We start from the raw sequence: 13,830 nt of genomic DNA, 5'->3' as shown, positions 1-13,830 counted from the left end.
GTCAGTGGTGCTCTATTAAAACCTTTTGGGCTCAATGGGATGATTTATCTTCCTTTGCAGGCATGGTCTCTAAATTGTTCTGGGGTTTCAGCCTTCTTCGTCCTCCACTTCGGAACCCTTTTCACCCTGGGACCTTCCTGTGGTGCTTTTTCATTTGAAGTCCCTGCTGTATGAGCCCCTGGAGTCAGTGTCCCTTAAGTTTCTGACTCTGAAATGTTTTTTTCTGGTCGCCAGTACCACTGCCAGGCATTTGGGTGAACTGAATAACTTGGCTAGTTGGCCTCCTTACCTGTGCATTTTTGAGGAGTGTGTCGTCCTCTCCTTGGATCCTAAGTTCCTCCCTAAAGTGAATTCTTATTTTCCTCGTGAGTGGGAAGTTCTACTCCCTGTCCTGCCTCAGGAGTCCTTGGTCTCTGAACCTTCCTTGTCTCTTTTGAATGATGTCTGTGCTTTGAAGATCTATTTGGCTAGGTCTTCCGAGTTTTGTCTCTCTGACCAACTTTTTGAGAGCTTTGGGCCTGTGCGGAAGGGCGGATGGCCTTCTTCTTCCACCTTGTGCAGTTGGATTAAGTCTGTTATCTTTTCGGCTTACCAGGCCCTGGGTTGGAAGGTTCCAACTGGGACAAATGCTCATTCCACACGAGGTATGGCGGCCTCCTGTGCTGAATGGTCTGGGGTTTCCCTCTGGAATATTTGCAAGGATGCCACCTGGTCCTCTCCTTCCACTTTCATTACCCATTACAGGTTGGACGTTGCTCAGATTTCTGAATTTTCCTTTGATTCCAAGCCCCTGGTCACTGCTGCTTCCTCCTCCTGAGGCAGCTCCCTAGGTATGAACTATTCATGTCAGTGGCTGGTGGTCTGTTGTATTCCAGGGCTTTTGTTTTTTTCTGTCTCATTAAATTTGCACTGCACTTATTGTGTTCCTTTTGGTACTTTCGTGTGGCTGCTGAACGTGTTCTTGCTTGGGCCTTCCTCCATTCGTTCGGAATGGGACGAGGAGGAACGATGAGGAGGTAATGCTTGGATTACTTACTGGTAATCTTCATTAATCTGATTCTTCCTTCCTCGTCCCATTCAGTACATCCCTCCCTCCTTGTTCTTTGATCACCCGGTGTTGTGGTGCTTGGTGATACACAGGTAGTTCTAGGGGAGAGGAGGGGCTATATGCTCCTTGTCCTTCTTCCCTTTCATGGAAAGGGAAGAAGTAGCTTGCTAGATGTGATGTAAGGAGTGAAGAGTGCACTTCACTCCATCACTTCGGAACGGGACGAGGAAGGAAGAATCGGAGTAATGAAGATTACCGGTAAGTAATCCAAGCATTACTCAGCCTTGTAGTGTAAAGGTGAATGATCGAGGAAGGATGAAGAGCTAATGCTTTAATGCAATGCTTACCATAATGTTTTATTACTGAAAAATCATATATTACATTTTAGAGATTAAAGTGGGTGTTTCTTATACTGTCACGAGAAAGAAATGTTTAAATGCTTTAAAGCATCGCTTGCACTAACAAAGAAATACACGCAGGTGGTACAAAGGAATGGCGATCAAGAATATCTATGTGAATGTAACTGGATGGAAAAACTGTATATATTTATTATTCTGATGTTCTTTTCACAGTCGCCCCATTCGGTATGCAGTGAAAGCTGCCTCCCTGGCACCAGGAAGGGCATCAGGCAAGGGGAACCGGTCTGCTGCTTTGACTGCATTCAGTGTGCCGAAGGCGAGATAACAAACGGCACAGGTAGGGGACATCTCTCTCTCTCACACACACACACACACGAGCACACGCGTTATTTAGTGAGTGACACTTGTATTATGTAGGAATAAACCTGACATGCAACTCCCACACTTAAGATAGGTAAATTCCTATTCAGACATCGGTTACCATTTGTACACGTATGAGAACAAGTTTTACTTGTTGCACTCCTTTATAAAAACGTATCGTTTAACTGATGCGAACAATGAGAATGAAATATGTATCTATACCTACATAGACCTCCACGCCTCCCTTATTGGATGTAAAACTGCTGCGCACTAGCAGCACTCATGGAGAATCTGTGGGACACCCGATCTGAAGTTGTGCCACGTTTTATTGACTGGAACAGTCATTAAAACCTCCTGAGGGAGAAGGTTGTTCTCTAGCATTGTACCTAAACCATGGCATAGCCAGGCCCTCACTACAAGCCCCCCTTTAATTCAGGTGGGATCGGGAACTTTTACATTTACTAGCCCCATCGGAAATACAAGTTCTGGAGGTTTACCACTGACCCAGTGGTTTTCTCCTAGACATATCACCTCTAAGCTAATGAAATCTCTCAAAAAAATTGAAAATTCCCTGTTCTTGGTGGCCTTCAGGATCCACTAGTATTAGCCTATAAACTCCAACCCCCGACAGTTACCATCACCCCAGAAATCAATAACTGGAGTTGGGGAGTTAATGGGTAGATTACTGGGCACTCGTGTTTACAAAACAATTTATAGTTCAGTTTCTGAGCCAAATTGTTGATTCACATTTTGTCTTTGAGTGTGTTCTGTTTTATTACTTGTATTGCTTCCTAAATTAATATGTTTGCACCTATTTAGTCCTCTTTCTGCTGTTATTTCTATTTGTTCTACAGATGAGCGAGAATGCGTTGCTTGCCTGTCAGACTACTGGTCAAATGCGGCAAGGAATGAGTGCGTGCTGAAGGAGGTGGAGTTCCTGGCTTACGAAGAAGCTTTGGGGATAACACTTATAGCGCTGTCTGTCTTTGGAGCCCTCATTGTCATCGCCATCACAGTGGTTTATGTGATGCACCGGAAGACCGCCCTTGTACAAGCCAATGACAGAGAGCTAAGCTTTCTTATTCAGTTTTCATTGGTTATTACTCTGCTCACCTCAATCCTCTTTGTTGGAAAACCAGTTGAGTGGTCTTGTATGGCTCGCCAGACAACTCTTGCCCTTGGCTTTTCTCTTTGTTTATCGTGCTTACTGGGTAAGACGATTGTGTTAATGTTGTCAGCGAGAGCAGCCAAATCCAAGACTCCAGGAAAAGGAGGGACATTAATGAGACCTCTCTATCAAAAACTTGTGGGCTTGATTGGCATATCGATTGAGGTTGGGGTCGTTACTGCTTACCTTTTATTGTACCCACCATGGGTGTACAAAAATATGGAATCTCAAAATGTCAAAATCATTCTTGAATGTAATGAAGGCTCGATTGAATTTTTGTGTTCCATGTTTGGATTCGACGTTTTCCTGGCTATCTTGTCCTTCATTACCGCCTTTGTGGCACGCAAACTTCCTGATAACTTTAACGAAGCCAAGTTTATCACGTTCGGGATGTTGGTTTTCTTCATCGTCTGGATATCCTTCGTTCCTGCCTACTTGAGCACGAGGGGGAAGTTTAAGGTGGCGGTAGAGATATTTGCCATTTTAGCTTCCAGTTTTGGGTTGCTTGGTTGCATTTTTGTCCCCAAATGTTATATCATTTTGTTGAAGCCAGAGAGAAACACCGAAGAAATTGTAGGGGGCAGAGCCGCCACTAATGATAAGAGTGCTCCGCCCACCTCCGCCTCAATGACCAGTGAAATTAACAATACAACAATATCAACTGTTGTGCTCGATGAATAGAGCTACCTTTTCATATATCGAATATGATTTTAATTTAGACCTTAAAAATAGTACCATCACTACATGCACGTATTTAAAATTTGTTTGTGTGCTCGTAAATATATATTTTTGTTTATGCACAGTGAAGAATTTTGACCGTATTGTGTGAATGAATGTAATACTCTCTTCGTTAAATTCTATTTGTAATCATTATTCAAGAGATGTATTTTATTTTTTATTTTGCCCTTCATTCTCAGATTTACTTTTATGATGTATTGTTCTATGTTTGGAATACATTTTCTAAAAAAAAAATTAAAAAAAGCAGGATAGAGCAGCAGAACTCACAAACCAGCTTCGCTGAGCTCTGAAATGTACCTCTTTGCAGATTGACATTGAGTAGGTTAAGAATTGAGAATATAAATTAAAAACAGATTACTATGAGTGACAGGGAACTATTCTATATGACTATTTTATATATGCACACAGTCACTGACACAGACCCAGCACTATTTTCTCAGGTATAATTTCTATAAAGATTTAACAAGCCTTAGCTAAAACTATAACATATAGAATGCCGTTGATCAGGAGTCAACATGAACTAGGGATTTTCTAACCACCTTCAGGAAACGTTTGCAAGACAGTGACCAAAAAATGTACATTTTCATTCGTGGTCGCTGTATCATCAGGAATGGGTGCAGTCTGAGCGCTTCATTTCTCTGCCATACACGGCTGCATGTATTCGTGCGCCTGGCTTTTCGAAAATTCCTCCATTTTGTCACTCAAATACATTCCATTCCATTCCAGAGTACTTTATTGCATTGCGATATATAGCTATAACACTTTACAAAAAATATTGAAACACTCTTCTAAGGAACGAAAGTGAGCAAAAGGGATACCAGTGGCATTACCCAGGCCCTGTGGCTCAGCGGACCACCCAAACCTTCAGGGCCTCTCCAGCCCTTCAGGTTGCTCCAATTCAAACCAAGGTCGAAGAATGTCTGTGAGATATGGGAGACTCAGGGGGTCCCTCTTGACATTATTCAGGAGGCCCCATCATTTTGCATTATGCCACTGGGAGATTCATCACTTATACACTCTCTAAAAGACAATCACAGCTACACGGGTTGGGAGAGACAAATAGAAGGCAACATAGTGTACGTTTGATTTTGACAAGTTCTGTAAAAGTGGGGCACTACTCTTGGCCCTTCTAACATGAATATCTGAAGAGCACGACTATAATTGTGGTGTTTGGTTGGTTTTCCATCTAAATTCACTCAAAAATATGATTGAGAAATACGAGATTGTTAATTCTTCTGAAAAGGTATAAACTAATTGTTTTAATAAATAATTTTATCTACAGTCTCGATTGTTTGTTCTTTGGTCATGCTTTTAAGGTTACCTTGTTTCATACTGCATGCCACTCGGGCAAGCATGTCTCCTTTGAAAATCAAATGGGCATGGATCACACTCAGTTGTTGCTGGTTCTCCGTTTGGTGTTTACAGTTGGTACCACAAAAGGATCTGCCTTCGAAGGATCCAGTCCCTCTCTGGGCTTTTCGTGTGGTTTGACCAAACCAGCAGGGTCTACCCGGAGATGGTAATGAAGGCTTTATCAGGGTGTGTTGTTTTATGAGACCCTAACATATTAGTCAAATTATCATCTTTTCCTTATTTAAAAAAAAAAAAGATTAGGAATCCTCACCCATATCCATTGATTCCTATTTCACCCTTACGTCGCATAGTATAGGCGTGACTAGTTTTCCATCAGCTATTTTTTTCCCTCATGAGTAGTTGAGGCACCCAGAGCCTCTTTTTCCCACATCAGTGGAGAAGAAGGCCCCGGCATGCCTCCCACCTTCAGACATGTACCTTGGAAAGGCACTTTAACCTTCTTTCTCCGTACTTCTGATAATGGGGGGTGCATACTTTACTATTACCCATTATACCTCCAATGCAAAAGTAACACCTAAGCATGCAATCTTAGATAAAAGTCCAATCTCAAGACATACCCAGGCCTTTCTGAAGCTTTGTTTCTGTATCTCTGATGGTGCCCCACATTCCTTCTCTTTGTAAGCACACTTATATGGACTCTCCAACATCTTTCACCACTTGTAAATCCAGAGACTAATACCTGAATGCTTCAGCCATCCCTTTTGTCCTCCTTAGTTTTGACGTGAACACACGCCCTCCAAGAATCTTTATATCATGAATGGGTCTGGGCCTAGAGCTAAACCCCTATTTCAGCAACGAGATACATGTCACCCACCTGAGCCTCATTGTGCCCACCCATTTGGGTGCAACAACCCAAGAAAATCTTTAGGATTATGTGTGAAATTACTTACGTGTACCTAGATATTAAAGGAAAGGTTAATAATGGGGCACACAGAAGGACGATGAGGTAATCAAGGATCTGCTAAACTTAAGAGTCTATAATGGGTTCACGGAGAAGGGCAACTACTTCTCAGGATCATGAACACCAGGCAGTGACAGCAAGAGATCTGTGATGGAGTACACTAGGAGGCATTGAGAGGGTGGAAACAGTATTCATTTTATTCTAATTGTTTGCTGAGCACATTCTACAAACAGATTGTTTCTATGAGCTAAGTACCATAAAAACAAGAGCCTTACAAACTTGCTGATATTCTCATCATCTGGTGAATCCTCAAATGAAGGGGAGCTTAAGAGTTAAATAGAAAACTCGTTTAAAGCTTTTATGAGGGTTGTCTTAAGTTTGATTTCCTCTGCTAATGGCTTCCATATCTATGAGCTTAGAAGAGAGAATCTCCCATTTTCCTTTCCGTGTAGTTTAGTGACATTATCAGAAGCATTAAACCTTAGTGAGTGCCCTTCATGGGATCAAGGTAACTCTATCAAATAAGTAGATATGAGGTGTACCTTACAGACATTTTCAATACCAGGCTCACTATTTAAAAAGTTTTGTGTACATAAGTAGCCAATATAAACATACTATACCGGCACTGATGCTGTCAGAACTGTTAGAACTAGCCTTGTTTACATGACCTGGACGAACTGAAGCAGTTAATTCTGGCCCTTTGGCTGTGTTCCTAGTACCTCATTAGTATAACCGAGTTTAGCACTAAGGTGGAACCTCACTGTTACTTTACGCTGTTTTGTTCAAAATAGGGCAATCCTTGTTTCAGCTGGCAAAACGATACACAGACCACCCATCTTATGTGGACTGTTAAGTCCGTGACTAGAATTTGTTATTGTCTTCCCAAAAATAGTGAGACAGCCAAGCGATTAAGGTGGCGTTGATGCAAATTGTGTGATGGTCATATTTTGTGACTTCACTGCCTGTGAAAAACATCTGTTCTGCTTTAGCATCATTCAGTTTAGAACCACTGCCATTCACCCAATAGCCTACATTAGCCAGGCCACTTTTTAAGTTGGAGAAGTCATCTTCTGTGACATTGAAATGTAGATAAATGTGCGTTTCAATTACATGCCAGTAAAACTGCAGGACTCTGGCACTGATGATGGGTAGTAGTTGCTTAATGAATATAATAAGCAGAGGGGGTACAACGGGAATCCCTGGAGAACTCCTCCCTCCACTCTCATACCTGAAGATAGCAAAAGGATAGTTTTGACCCCATCTTGTCACACCATGCAGGATATTTTGGAACCACCTCATTATCTCCTCTGGCACAGTGGCCCATGGCCTGAATACATAGAAACAAGTCTAAATCCACTATGTTGAAAGATACAGACCAATCCAGAGAAAGCCTGCCAACGTAGGGACAGGAGAAGAGAACGTGAATTGATGTCTCCTGGATGGTAGGGCTTAAATCCAGAAAAACCCAGTATCCTAAGACAAACCAACAACCTTGTCTCCAAAATAAGAAAAGCTATCAGAAAACAGAGGGCCCTGAGGACACTTAAGTATTAGGAATCAGGGTGGGATGCATAACACTCAGGACAGAACACTAGGGTGTGATCAAGACAAGACAGTGGACTTGTACTGTTTTCGTAAGATTGGTAAGTGAATCGCGCTAGCAAAAATAGTCGTGGCATACCACACAGCTGTTGGTTTGCTGGTGGCATATAAACATACTCTAATTTAGGTGCCCAATGCCAGGATGGTGGATTTTATTCTAATGAACATTGACCCACCATCTTTAGCCCTCTGAACCTATACTAAAGGCCTATGGATTATATTGCCTTGAAAGTTCATGAACAAATGACTGCAATATCTGTGCGTACACCATCTGGTGCAATTCCATAGCAAGACAATGGCAGACCAGATATGGAAAGGGGGAAAGGACTATTGGAAAGCTTATTAATCGGGACTGGTTGAACAAGATGGGTGAATGTCTAGCCCTTTCCTTGGAAGAGTTTGGTATGGCTCGTAGAAGGTCTCATAGAGGACTTCTAAGATACACACAAGAAGTAGAAAAAAATTGATGGGCAGGGAATGGCACATAAGTTGACTGATAATATGGGCAAAGAATAGAAAAGGGACTTATAGTACCATCTGATAATTTAATGATTTCACCTTAGGGCACATCTAGGAGGAAACAAACGTGTGAATTTAGATCTGTTCTTCAGCTACCATTAAAATCAACTGTGTAATTGAGGTAGTGAAAGGATTCTGCAAAGGGATGAAGTGTGAAGTGTAATAGGAAGTCTACCTTCCTTCTTCTGCTGATTCATTTAAAATAATTAATATTTTATAGAGAAGCAAATTATGGATGCAGATGTTTGTGGGCAGACGCGTTACCTGCCAGCAACTTGTTCAGTACATTTTTTGAACGTGGAGCTAAGAGAAACTTGAGATCTGAGTAAATGCTGTCCTTCCTCAGTAAAACACTTTTGTATAAACCACACTGGTGCAGGGCCAGTGTAGGGGAGTGTTGTCATGCTTTGAGGCGATAATTGAAGGTACCATTAGACCAAGAAAAGGCATTGAATTGGATCTGGAGACTGGGAAATCCAATTTCCCCAAGGAAAACGGACCAAATCGAAACCTTAGTGCCTTACATGAATATATTAAAGATACATCAACTACTAGGGTACTTAACATTCCCTGTGTGAAGAAATGGCACCAAGGAGGAACTTCTTGGGTCATAGAGCATTAGACAAGAAGGGGGCATTAAAAACAAACAATGAAGTGGACATGGATATGAATTATATATTTTCTTAACCAAGTCCAACAATGTGTCAATGTGGCACATGAGTGATCAGATATATCAGTCTAGCTAGTTTTCTACGTTTCTTGCAAGGGATGCAACAAAGCTAGAATAAAATACGACACAGGCATAGGGAGCACTAAAAGAGGCAGGTTGCACAGAGGCAGAGTGCAAATAGTCTGTGCACGATTGTGCATGCCCGTGTTTGCCTCCGTTACGACCATAAAGCCAACCTGATTGGCTTTGACAATGCTTGTTTTACTTGGTGGTGCTTTGCAAGCTCTGCTCTGGTAATAGGATGGGTCATGTTTCTGAAATCTTTCAAACCGAGCAGGTGAAAGGGCATGGAAAGTGCGCGTTGTAAACCATACCAGCTCATTACAGGCGGCCAAAAAAAGGTAATTGTAAACAAACTGTATTGCAAGAGGATATTCCAAGGGTGATCCTTTCCTATTTTAGGCCGAAATGTATGTCAGAGATGCAGCACACTGCTACTATCTTGTTTCCAAGATGTTCTCTCTCTGAAGCAAAGGGAACACAATATGTGCTTTTTACAGGTTGGTAGAATCTGACCAGTTGAAAGCTCTGGCAGTAATCCGCTGATAAATACATCCACGTAGTAAAATCCGCAGGGAGATATTAACATATCCTGCCTCTGGGTCAAAATATTTTTTAAGGGCCCTTCTGTGAGAATTCCTACGGATAAAATTGTTCCATACAGGATCTCGATGCTCTGACAAGTACCTCATTAACAGGGCACCCTTGCAAACGTGAAAGACTGAGCTGAGGCGCATCTAAGGAGACCACCCAGAGTTAGTGTAACTGTTATGGGTTATCTATGTTTTATGTGCGGTCTTATCCTCCCTTTACATCCTCCTTTTAACGTCCATCAGTGTTGTTCACTGTAAGCATGATTTGGGGTATACATGTATTAGGCCACACTTTTTGTTTTCTGCACTGTTGTTAATCAGGTGCATTATGAGGTAAAATGTGCTTTCAGAAAATGTTTAGTCGACTGAAACATATTGTTAAGGGCTGAACTTTAAACAATATAGAAAGTAAACTTTGTTAAGCATTACAGCACAGCATGACGTGTCTGACTGTGGCATTAAGGTACATTATTTTAAAAAAAACATACCAAAGAAAAAACTATAACAGCTATTCTAAACCTTCCTGTTGTTGTTGACCTTCGTTTTGTTATATTGTGAGAGCAATCTTGTATGACTCGATGATGAAATGCATAAAAATCATGGCTTAGGCCAAGCTCCCCACCGACTTACCTGGCACTGGTCCCCTGACCAGTCTGGGCATTTTAGAACCGGCCTTGCGCCGCAAGACTCCTGCCATGCACTCTCTGCACCCACCTGTCTCCTCTCTCTGTCACTCGCTTTCTCTCTGCCACACTCACTCTCGTGTTTGTGTTCTCCTCTCTTCCTCTTGTGCTTGCTCTGTTTAGTTCCTCTCTCTCTCTTGCACCTTTTTTGTGTTTCTGCTCTCTTTTGCCACTCTCTTTCCCCTTTTGTGCCCTTCTCTTTGGTGCTTTGCACTCTTTTGCACCTCTTTGGCGTTTTTGCTCTCGTTTACACTTCATTCTGCTTTTGTCCTTAGTTCCTTTATCTCTTTTAGGTCCACCTGATGCTGAAGCACATCCTACACCATGGTAGGTCCGTTAACATGCACTCATTGCCGCTACAGCTGCAGCAGCTCACCCACACCTGTCCCTCAGGCACCAACACCCTCACCACCCACTTGGGCAAGTGTTCCACGTTTCACCATATCAGTACCTCAACAACCACTCACATGCATGCTTCTCAATAACCAGTCGGACCATCAAACACCACATTGGGGTCAGTGATCTCCTCAGCAGTATCGCGCCGGACCGCCTCTTCCTCACAGAGATCTGGTCAACCTGGCATCGGCACTTGACATTACCATGGCCATCCTAGAGGGCTACAAGCTCAGCTCTCTGACTTGTCCTTTGATTTTATTGTCCAGGTAATGTTTTCTTTACATTTTTCTAATTTTCTCCCATCCTCCCTCAACTTTACTCCTCTTTCTCCTGTCTCTCAGTTATATTCCAACTAAACCTAATCAGCTTTTATTACCAACATCCTCACCCAACCTCATCTAGGGCCAGATGTAGCAACGTAGAAATTTGCGAGGTGCAAAGTGCGAGTCCATGCGACTCGCAATTTGCACCTCGCAAATTGGTATGCAGTACGGTGTCTCAGACACCGACTGCAACTCGCTATGGGGTCGCAACGACCCACCTCATGAATATTCATGAGGTGGGTCGCAAATTGCGGCCCCATAGCGACTATAGGCACTCGCAAACATGGAGGCCTGCTGTAGTCAGCAGACCTCCGTGTTCGTGACTGCTTTAAATAAAGCATTTTTTTTTTTTTTTAAAGTGTAGCCCGTTTTCCTTAAAGGAAAACGAGCTGCACTTAAAAAAAAAAACGAAACCTTTCGTTTCGGTTTTTTTTCAGGGCAGGGAGTGGTCCCTGAGACCACTCCCTGCCCTGAAAAAATATTTGTGGGTCCATTCACAAAGTGGAAGGGGTCCCATGGGGACCCCTTCCAATTTGCGAGTGGGTTACCATCCACTTGAAGTGGATGGTAACTGCGATACGATTTGGGACCGCGTACGCGGTCGCAAATGGTATTGCATACCACTCAGACTCGCAAATAGGAAGGGAACACCCCTTCCTATTTGCGAGTCGAAAATGCATTTTGCGAGTCGGTTCCGCCTTGCAAAATGCATTTCTGCATAGCAAAGAGGCATTTGCGCCTCGCAAACGGCGATTTTCGCCGTTTGCGAGGCGCAAATCCTTTGCTACATCTGGCCCCTAGTCAATAAAAATGTCAGTACTTTTTTTGACACTTTTATCTCTGGGATCAACGACCATCAAGGGTCATGAGCTGGGAGTCCCAGACTGGCATTGAGATTCCCTTCAACGAAGCCTGTTTCAAGCATTATTTTTTGATGAGACTACATAGTGATTTAAGGAACAATTCTGTCTGTAAACATCTACACTAAACTCATAATGAATGCCCATAGCATTCCATTACAAGTGCTGCATTCACTATTGCCGCTTCATCGGTGGCCCAAACCAGGCTCCCAACACATTTATAAGCAGGAATGAACACTGGGTTCCGAGATCTCACACACTGGTGAGCTCAGTTCATTTGTTGACTATTTACCATTTAAGTTGCTTGACATGGAACGTAATGGATACAGAGAGGAAGTAGTATATAAATCATAAGTGTTCATTGCAGGAAAGTTTAAAATGTGCTTCATTAGACAAAGTTTATATTGCAAAGAGTGGCCACTGTATTGTGGGGAAGAGGCACCAAAGAAATCTTAAGATAAAATCAAATCCATGTGCAAAACAAGTAGCCACAAAGATAAGAATACTGTAGGAAATATGTTTTTGCGAAATACAAATATTTTCAATGGCAAACCTGACTTTGTGTTAAGGTTTACTATCAAAAAAGTGACATCCAGTGCAGCTGTCACGAATTTAGAGAAACTGTGCTGAGATAGGCTCATAGCACCTGTTGATTTTGAAATGTGACTATCTCTGTTATTTATTTCTAAAAATGAAAAATGGCACACTGAGGTTTTGTGTAGATTTGAGGTCTGTGCATCATAATACATAGTATGAATGTCTCTTTTACTAAAATATCAGAAAGTTGTAAGCAACTTGAATGAATGACAGTTACATTTGCGTGAACTTATCACCAACATGTAATAGAAAATGGCTGTTGCTCCAGAACTTCATTTGTGGAACCCGAAGTTGTTACAATGTAAGCATTCCACATTCCACAACGTGCTCTGGTTTCTACAGAAGTATTGTACAATTTTACAATACTACTGCTGAGTTTAGCCGGTTTGTCTCGTGTATATCTAAACCTTTCAATGGAGCAACCATTTTCTTTCAGGAACAGACCGCAAGCCACTAGTATAGATTCTAAGGAGAGGAGGTTTTCATAAAATGGCAGCACGTTTGGAAACAGATATAGAAAATGCAAGATGATCAGTTTCAAGTAGAATATATACCCGGTGGATATAATGTACAACAACAAATTGCATTCAGTACACTGAGTATGTTAGGCATCAGTAGATGCAGTGGTAAGTACTTATAAATATTCTGCAAATTCACTCGTGGGTGACCAGAGGAATGTATTACAATTTTATTGGAAAGTTGCAGATGATGAAATACGTGGTGTACAGGTGTTATTATCAGGGCCAAGAATAACTACAGATGGGATGATAAAGAGAATTTAGACATTGATTATGCTTGTTACTTAAGCCTGAGACAGACAAATAATAATAATTCAAATATAAGAACGGGAAAGTATGACTGGAACTTAGATGAGCTTAATAGTAAGTATATGCAATCTAATGTGTATGTAATGGACATGATGTTAAAATAACACTTTTTATAGTGTTTCATCCTACACTTCTGCTGCTTTTAAGTACTAGAAATTACAGACGTTACGACCAACCAGTTAAATGATACTTGATGCATTGGCTGTGGGAAGATAAAAGGCTGTTTGTTCGATGGTGGGGTTTGAACTCATGACATTAAGAACAGTTGAAATGCTGCTACTGAGTTTCATTTCCCACAGCCATCTTGCTAGTGTAATTGAGTACAACATTTCTGCAAGAAGGCACATGGACAAATATATTGTTTGCTTTGTCTAGGCCATTTGGAGTGTTTTTAGAAACAAAGAATATTTGGTTTACACATGGAGTATTTTGCTTACTCAGTTTGGAGTTTTAACTTAAGATACACTCAAAGATTATATATGGCTGTATTACATTTGCTATACCACCACTGGTAAAGCACCTTTCTTGTCTGAGGTACTGGTATATTTAATGTCCTTGATTAAAGTGAATTCCAGAGGGTTAGTATTCTGTTCTGTGATGGTCTCATACCCGCATTAAGATGGCAACATTCCATTCCAAGATGATGCGTATATTTCTGACAGACTCTTAGTTACTACAGGTAGAAAGAGCAATGAACACTATAGGACGTGTTGCTACCCGTCAGATGGCAAAGTTTTGTTCATGCATACCGG

The 13,830-nt window shown here is 41.7% G+C and overlaps 1 protein-coding gene across 1 annotated transcript in view; it reads left to right on the top strand.

Annotated features, from left to right (window-relative positions):
* LOC138265514 (vomeronasal type-2 receptor 1-like) overlaps positions 1-4,945 on the top strand; it is a 209,543-nt gene extending 204,598 nt beyond the window's left edge. Inside the window, exons 5-6 of the mRNA XM_069213298.1 lie at positions 1,621-1,744; positions 2,622-4,945. Coding sequence (XP_069069399.1) covers positions 1,621-1,744; positions 2,622-3,616 — 1,119 coding nt within the window. The 3' untranslated portion in view covers positions 3,617-4,945. The remainder of the gene's footprint in view (positions 1-1,620; positions 1,745-2,621) is intronic.
* Positions 4,946-13,830: the final 8,885 nt, after the last annotated feature.

This window comes from Pleurodeles waltl, chromosome 11, assembly GCF_031143425.1.
Source record: "Pleurodeles waltl isolate 20211129_DDA chromosome 11, aPleWal1.hap1.20221129, whole genome shotgun sequence".
Taxonomy (NCBI): Eukaryota; Metazoa; Chordata; class Amphibia; order Caudata; family Salamandridae; genus Pleurodeles; species Pleurodeles waltl.
Note: the sequence above shows the minus strand (reverse complement) of the source record. Positions and strands in the feature narration are given on the sequence as shown.